This window comes from Centruroides sculpturatus, unplaced genomic scaffold (assembly GCF_000671375.1).
Source record: "Centruroides sculpturatus isolate CEXI.00-Female unplaced genomic scaffold, Cexi_2.0 scaffold111, whole genome shotgun sequence".
In the NCBI taxonomy this organism is placed as follows: domain Eukaryota; kingdom Metazoa; phylum Arthropoda; class Arachnida; order Scorpiones; family Buthidae; genus Centruroides; species Centruroides sculpturatus.
This window is the reverse complement of record NW_019384655.1, coordinates 699,572-708,508: the sequence shown is the minus strand read 5'-3', so window position 1 is coordinate 708,508 and position 8,937 is coordinate 699,572. Positions and strand designations below refer to the sequence as shown.

The following is an 8,937-nucleotide window of genomic DNA, read 5'->3' as shown; positions in this document are numbered from 1 at the left end:
AAAAAATAACACAGGTCTGCAAAAAAATATATTTTTTCCAGCTGCATGGAATATTTTTGCTGAATTATATGTTTTAAAGATCACAGATTCTAAAAATAACTTCCGTTACATCCCATCATGTAAAGGTTTTTTGCAAAATAAAAACAAATTTTTGATAAAAACTCTTATAATATATTTAGTTCATTGTAATAAATATTTTCTTACAACTAATCAACAAATTGTTTCTGATATTTATACACAATTTTAGGTCTACTCTTTTTTCTTATGAAACCTTTACTTCTTTTTGATGCTTCTCCAAACTCGTTTCCGATTTCCTTCTCTGGTTTCTCGATTGAGCATCCAACAGTAGTCAGCTAACATATTGACATCCCATTTTCCTTTTCACATCTCTCAATATCATGGACATCCTGGTGAAATCTTTTACCCTGTTCTTCATTGTAGGCTCCCAAGTTTTCGGGAAAATAGTCAATATGGAGTGTAAGAAATGAACTTTTAAGCTCATCTCACATCCTCGAGCTGCATACGCTGCTGCCAGCATGCGTTGTACAATGGTTTTGTAGTCAGGGTCCTTAGTATTCCCAAAAACTTATGCACTACATTCTTGAAAGTGTCCCATGCTTCTTTTTCCTTTTCTCCTATTGTTTCCAGAACTCTGCTTTGTCTCGATCTCCAAGTTTCAATTTGAAATAGGCAAATTAAACTTTCTTCACTAACTCACTTATGTTTCTTTGTTGACTTTTCACTGTGTATTCACTACAAACATAACAGAAGCTGTCGGGAGAAATTACACAACCTCTGCGAGCCATATTACAGAAATAAAAATATAAGCACAGCAGCGTTCGAATGCTGGATATAAACTGAGTGTGGCATTAGATGCCCAGCAAGATACTGAACTTATTTAGCTTGTTGAAACACGATCTAATCCAACAGCAGGTTGTTTATATTTATTCCTACTATCCCAGATAACATGTTGAAACATGCTCAACCTCACCAATAATATTACTCACTATCAACTTTTAACCCGTTTCTATATGATCATAAAACCTTCCTCCTAACGCAAAAACTACATAACTCATCTCCCCCACCACTACTCTCTTCAACAATTACCATTTTTATTTATTTATTACCAAGTCCAGCTATAATTGATAGAATTAATGTGAGAAGTCTTCATTTTAAGGCTATTTTTTAAATATAAAAAAGAATAGTAAATTTTAAGTTAATTAACTAGGAATTTTACGCTAAATACAAACGAAAACTTGAGTGTAACAAAAAAATTGACGAGATGGAATTTTTCTGGTATTTTTTTCGTTTCCTCCAAGTTGAAATCTGTAAGAAAATGTATAAAAATCCTATGCAGTTTTTTACTTGCAGACCTATATAATGGGTGGACCATCAAAAATTCGGCAATTTACAACATGATGTCGAATGCGCAAATTCGTTTATTTATAACTAAAAATATTCTCGAAATTTCATCAAAAAATGCATTGTGATGATATCTAAATGAAATTCTTACGCAAGAAACAAAAATTGTACAATTAACACAATTTGTGTTAATTGTACAATTATCATTATTATTGTGAAGCGGCAATAAAATATTTACTACCATTTTGCACAACATACTTCTGTGAGAGTGAATTTTCAGCCGTGACAAACATGAATCGTCACCGACTTGTACTCGAAGATGACTTGAGACTGAAGCTGACCAAAAAACAACAAAGTTGCGCAAAGAAAATCATGCACATTTGTCGCATTAAAATTAAATAACCTTATGTTATTTTCATTATTATTAGAATTGTATTTTAAAGGTAATAAATGTAANAAGATTTTAAAAAATTAGTGTTGTTTTATATTTTTTTGTTTTAATTTTTATTTACTGCTTTTTGCTTTTTTCTTTCACTTCCACCAGCACTTTCAGTGGATAGAGGTTGCTTGGTAAAGAAGTTTGGCTTTGCCTACTTTTTAAAATGTTTCTAAAATAACTTAGGCAAATGTCGTTACTCCGAGCAGCAATACAGCCAAACCTTTTCGGGATGTTTCTTTTTAATAAAATCAGTCACTTTCTGATAATACCTCAAGATTTCCTTTATCGAGCAAAATCCTTCCACGACGAAGCAAACACGCGGACTGAGACCAATGAACAGAAATGAATAAAAAATGGCGCTGCGAACTAATGTAACATCGTATGGTAAATTTTTGTTCGTATCATGGAGCAAAAATATGTTCGAATTTCTATAATTTGATAATGGACAGCACGCTAATCGTTTATTACAAAAACTTTTAACATATAAGCGTTAAATTAGACTAATTTAATTAAATTTAATTAAATTTTCTAATTTAACGCTTATATGTTAAAAGTTTTTGTAATGTTCGAATTTCATGTCATATCCTGAAAATTTCGTATGCTGGGGCGTTCGTATCCTGAGGTACCACTGTATATATATCAGCTATCACTTTATCCCAGCATGGTACTTCTGGGGATTGGAACTTCCTCCCACCAAATAGAATTGGGAAAAGTCAAGTTATATTATCAGAGGTAATATAATATTGTTTGTAAACTCTCTCTCTTATCTCCCATATTAGGGATTATTATATTGTAATGCTCTCTAAGCTAAATAAAATATTTAGTTATTTTATTTGTAATCAATTTTCCTTTTTATTATTAAAATTTTTGTTGTTTTTATAATGGTCTAGTTAATTAGTCTCCACTCATATAGAGAAGTAGATCCTCCTATGGTTTATACGGACATCGTCACATATATCTGTATATAGAAGTTTACTGGTGATAGCAATACAGCCAAACCTTTTCGGGATGTTTCTTTTTAATAAAATCAGTCACTTTCTGATAATACCTCAAGATTTCCTTTATCGATATCACGATATCGATAGGGCACGATATCAAACTGTATCTGGTGTCGGGAATCCTGACTGGAGATGGTGATTTTATGATTGTACTCCACATTTTTACCACTCATTATAAAAGGCCATCCTTAGACAATATGAGTAGACCATAAGTTCCAATAGGGAGCGTATTGCTAATCACTTAAGTAACGGCCCCTGTATTCTCACATATTTATATCAACTTGCAGTTTATTGTAAACACTCTCTCTCGACCGTTATTCGATATATGAAAATGTATTCTTTTTAGTTGAATTAATCAGTTATTTTAGTTGTTACCTTTGTATCCGCGTGATTCACTTTTGGTCCACCATCTCTCAACTCCCCTCCATCCCAAATCCGGTTGCCCGCACACATAATCGCTTGTGCAAATTCCAAAGTTGTGACCATTAAGGTTTCTGTATCTATCCTGAAGACACAGTGGTGTCAGTCCTGGCAAGGCACTAAAGAAGTGCCGACCCTCTGGTCACAGAAGCAGAGACCAGACAGAGGTCCAGGTAGTGTAACTGGCAACGCATCTGCATGGCAAGCAGGAGTTGTAAATTTGAGTCCAATTCTTTTCTTCCAGAACCTTCTAAATTAATTTTTTAAATATTAATTTAATTATAATTATTAAATTTATCAAGCGATGACACCTAACACCATCTCTAGGTCAAATTACTTGACATTTAATTAGTAACATTAGTATAGCCAGATATAATCTGACAATCATTTGGCCTTATATTGTTATTTATTGCTTTCTAATTATGATCTCTATAATTCTTGCAAATGTACAGATTTGTTAAATTACCATGGAACCCTTGACTATATTAAAATACTATAAACTGTATAAACAGTTCATAGTTTTAAAAAGCAAATACTAAATATGACTCAAAAAAGCATTCAATTATACAACAAAGAGTTTTTACTCATAATTACAGTAGAGCGTCGATTTTCCAAAAGTCAATCATCCGAAACATCAATCATCTGAAAGATTTCCAGTCGGCAAATTTAAATTTTCGCCAGTGCTGTGGAGCTTCAATCTTTGGCTATGTCTTGGGCTACTCAAATATTTCACATTTTTGATACTAAATTAACATCTGAAGTATAATTTTTTATTGTTTTTATATTTTTCAATATATTTATTTTGTTTGTACAAAATAAAAAAATTATTTTTAACGATACAATAGTCTTTGTTTGGCTTAACATCGTCGAAAATTCAACGCGAAGCGACACGCAACGGAGAAAAATTTCAACATCGGATACGTTAAACTATTTTTTCGTACATAAATCGGTTATCCGAAATATCAGTTATATGAACAACCCCAGTCCCCAATTGATTCGGAAAATCGACAGTCTACTGTAATCAGTGTTCTTTCTCTAAAAAGAATTACTGCCAGTATGCACATATGGAGACAAACTTTATTGTTTTTACTGAGCAAGTGCTAGTATTATGTACAGGCTACTGATACTGGCACTTTTTCATGTTATCTGTTGGTACTCCATACCAGCATGATCCAGCCGAAATGTAACTTGTAATTAATTACAATTATTTGACATTGTAAGTATAGTATGTGCTCTTTAACCCAAAATTTAAAATTTAATTTACTGTTTTCTGGAGTTTGAAGTAATCTCAGAGTTTTTACAGGTCCCTGACGTAATGACAGTATTTCTTGTGCTTCTCCATTTGCCTATAAATATAATAATAAATTAATAATTAATATTTTCAAATTTAAAAATAAAATTAATATTTTTAACATACCTACTTCAGATCTGCTTATTCAGGAAACTAAAGTATTAGAATATTAAAATAGCACCTCTACATCATTATAATGTATAGCATAATTCAAATTTAAAAACATTTGTTTGATACTGTTTTATTCTATGTTTTATTAAAAGTTAAAAATTTTATTTCAAAGAAGTTTTGGCTAAAGCTGATTCAAGAAAAATTGAAAAAGATTTCAAAAATAACTTAAACAACTTTAGTCTTTTGAATAAGCAGATTTTAAGTACATACATTAATATGATATCAAGTTTTACAGACTAATATTTTAATATTAAAAAAATATTATTATTTTTAAATCCTAAATTTTCTCCTTTTGTGAAAAAATATAATCATTTAATTACATTAAAGTAGTATATTTTCATGCTTTTGATTACAAAAGTACAAATAAGATTTTTTAGTAAAAATAAAAATCTTGAAAATTAATATTTCTTTCCCTATTTTCAGCTCTAAAAACAGGATTATTATTCATTTATTAATGAAATATCCTTTACTTTATTTTACTTTTATGTCTGACAGATTAGTTTTTAGTTATTTACAACCAGTTACTAAAAGTAATGTCAGACATAAAAAGTGAGCAGGTGAGGTCCTAGCAAGGTTTTCAGGTGGTGTGAGACCTCATTGTGGCATCCTCCCTAAAGAGACTAACCTGTACATAGAGACTGAAGATAACATACATTTTTTACATTATTAATAACTCAGACCTCCAAAAGATTAGCATAGTAGTAGTATAGATGAGAAACAATAACAGTAAAAGGAAACAATATTTGTTTGAAAAGGTTAATAGTCTACAACGTTAAGTGTGAATTTCATGCTATATGTGTATACCTTTAAAATGCACACAACCCAGCTCACTGTTGTATAGAATTTATTTTGGTGGGTAGGATTAGGTAGTAATAAGGTGATTGGGTTTTATTTTTTTGCATAGATGATCTATCATTGCATTTTCTGCACTCCTCCTATGACGGTGCCTGGTGTGGTCACACCGTTTGCACTGCCCTCGGGCTGCCCCTGAAAGTGAGGACCAGTTTTCAACTCTTTCTAGTTTGGATACACTATAAAGCTTCTTTATACAAACTCTTAGTTATCTCATTTACTATGATATACTTTTGTATTTAAAAATTTGCAATTTCAGTTTTATTTTTTATTTTATTTCATTTCACTTTTATGTTGAAATTTAATTTTTATGTTATTTTTAGGTTAGAATTTTTAATTTTTATGTTACATTTATGTTGGAATTATTTGAAAAAGATGTTACATTTATATTCAAATATTTAAAAGTTGAAATTCTAATATTCTATATTTATTGCATACTATTTTGGAAGTTTGTAATTGAAGTTCCAAAAATATGCCACCTGAGAATGGCCTATACATTAGGCTGAAAATGTTAGCATATAGCAAATAAATGTGTCTCAGCAACCAAAAACATTTTTTGTGATGATTTTAGTAATTTATGATTATTTATTATTATTTTAATCTGTGTTAGGATTATTTTATTTCTATAATTTATAATGGTATCTAAAGAGCACTTGTGTAAGTGAAATAAAATAATTCTAACACAATAATTCATATGATTATTACATATAGATGTGCAAAATATGCTGCATTCAGCAGACAACAATTCCAGACCTGTTGAGTACTTTCCTGCATAACACCTTATACATTCTGAAGTAGCTCTTTCGTAGAGTGTGTGTTGGCATAATACTGTATATAGTAGCAGACTTCATTTATGTTACCTTTGTGTAGCTATAACTGATCAAAGATGACTGCACCCACATAGCAAAAGAAGTATATGTTATTTGTGTGTATGAAGGAGTGTAGTAAAGTATAAAAATTCAACATTTTAGGAAAGTGAATAACTTTATTACCAGTACTTTGCTTTGAGTTTACAGCCCATGGGTGTTAAAACAAGACCTGGACATTATATTAATAGCTTATGAATGATAAATCAATTTAAAGTATGGAATTATAGTATTAAAAATATATACAATAAGTCTATTTTATAATATAAATTAAAACTGATTCAAATATAACCATTCATTTTTAGATTCATATTACTTTATATTTATATTAACTTTTATTTCTTATAAAGTAATAACCAGATTTACATTCATTCATTGAATGAAATAGATATTATTAAAAATATATATATTCAACACAACACTTTCAGTTATAAAAAAATATACAGGAGCTCCTCTACTTAAGAACAGGTTAGGTTCACAAGGTTTTGTCATAAGTCAAAAACTAATCTAGAATGTACAATTGTACACAGAATAATCTCGTACTGTTAGTGTTTGATCCTTCACTTCAGCATACTTAATAGAATATTTTATATTCATTTACCCATTCACTATTGCTTAGTAACAGGTATTTCAAATGTGGTTTTTTCACTTAATGCACTTAGTTTTATAACATCAAGTTTAGTTTCCATGTTACTAGGACAACACTTCTTGCATTTACATCCACTGTTAGATTTACTATTATGTTTTGGATGCCTTTTTGAAGCACTAATCACAAAAGTTTATAAAAATTGCAAACAATATCAAAAAATGCCATTACTCCAACATTACCAAGTTTGATGCCACCTCATGAGCAGCAATAGAGACTGAGAATTTGCATGAAAACAAAAAATGATTATACATAATAGAAATAAGCCCACATTATTTATTTATTACTGACTAAAGACTGACTTCAATGCCACTCCACAAGCATTAACAGAACTTCAGAATCCATGAGAAATTTAAATTTTAGGATGTATGATCAAATTGTTTGTAAATCTGAAAGTTCATAAGTTAAACATTCATAAGTAGGAGAGCTCCTGTCAGGGTTATCACATTGGGATTTTCTTTACCTAAAATAAGGCCTTTTCTAGTCAACTAAGAAAATAAAAAATATATATTCCATAATTTTCCCTTTGAGAATATAAAATTTCCCCATATTTTCCCACTTGACTTGAAAAGTTTTCATTTTAGGTAAAGCAAACCCCAATCTACCAACCCTGGCCCCTGTATATTGGTGGCCATAAGTATTGCAAGATTTGCAATTTCTTTGTTTTTCATAAAATACTGCTCAAAATGATTACAGGTATGCATTGATTAATGCAGTTAATTAATCCCTCGGTGTTATCATGTATATCAAAATTGTATTAATCAAATACGGTATCTATGTTAAATAAAGACAGCTGGTAAAGCTGCATTAATTAAAACTTCTATCACATATATAAAGGGACTGCTGCAATTAATTTCATACATTAAGCAAAACAGCATTAGGTAAGAGATACCTGTATTCTGTTGCTTTATTCTATTGCATTAGAACAGGAAATTATTAAATAAACTTTAAACACATTTAAAATGCAGTCTTTTTATTCATAAAATAAAAAACTGCATTTTAAAAGTTTTTAAGGTTTAGTTATTTGTAACTGCAGTTAGAGAAGTGTGTACAGGAAATTATCTTATGCAATCACTATACTGCAAGATTTAGTGAAATCAATTGATTTTTGCCAAAAATTAATCAACTCCATACATCAGAGAGTTGCAACAATTACTAAGAATAAAGGTGGGCCAAATGATTACCAATTCACCTTTTATCTAAAAAAAAAAAAAGCCTGTATAAAGTACTCTTTGCTCTAAATCAGTGGTTCCCAATTAGTGGTACGCGTACCCCTGGGGGTACGCGAAATTGCGTGAAGGGGTACGCGCGGCAATCTAAAATCGGTCGATTTAAAATTTAAATGCATGAGATGAAGTAATCAAAAAAATAACACAGGTCTGCAAAAAAAATTTTTTTCCAGCTGCATGGAATGTTTTTGCTGAATTATATGTTTTAAAGATCACAGATTCTAAAAATAACTTCCGTTACATCCCATCACGTAAAGGTTTTTTGCAAAATAAAAACAAATTTTTGATAAAAACTCTTATAATATATTTAGTTCATTGTAATAAATATTTTCTTACAACTAATCAACAAATTGTTTCTGATATTTATACACAATTTTAGGTCTACTCTTTTTTCTTATGAAACCTTTTCTTCTTCTTTTTGATGCTTCTCCAAACTCGTTTCCAATTTCCTTCTCTGGTTTCTCGATTGAGCATCCAACAGTAGTCAGCTAACATATTGACATCCCATTTTCCTTTTCACGTCTCTCGATATCACGGACATTCTGGTGAAATCTTTCACCCTGTTCTCCATTGTAGGCTCCCAAGTTTTCGGGAAAACAGTCAATATGGGAGTGTAAGAAATGAACTTTTAAGCTCATCTCGCATCCTCGAGCTTCATACGCT

The 8,937-nt window shown here is 30.5% G+C and overlaps 1 protein-coding gene across 1 annotated transcript in view; it reads right to left on the bottom strand.

Moving 5' to 3' along the window:
- The window catches only part of LOC111626434 (breast carcinoma-amplified sequence 3 homolog), a 101,619-nt gene that overhangs the window by 52,431 nt on the left and 40,251 nt on the right, over positions 1-8,937 (bottom strand). Inside the window, exon 5 of the mRNA XM_023369803.1 lies at positions 4,484-4,565. Coding sequence (XP_023225571.1) covers positions 4,484-4,565 — 82 coding nt within the window. The remainder of the gene's footprint in view (positions 1-4,483; positions 4,566-8,937) is intronic.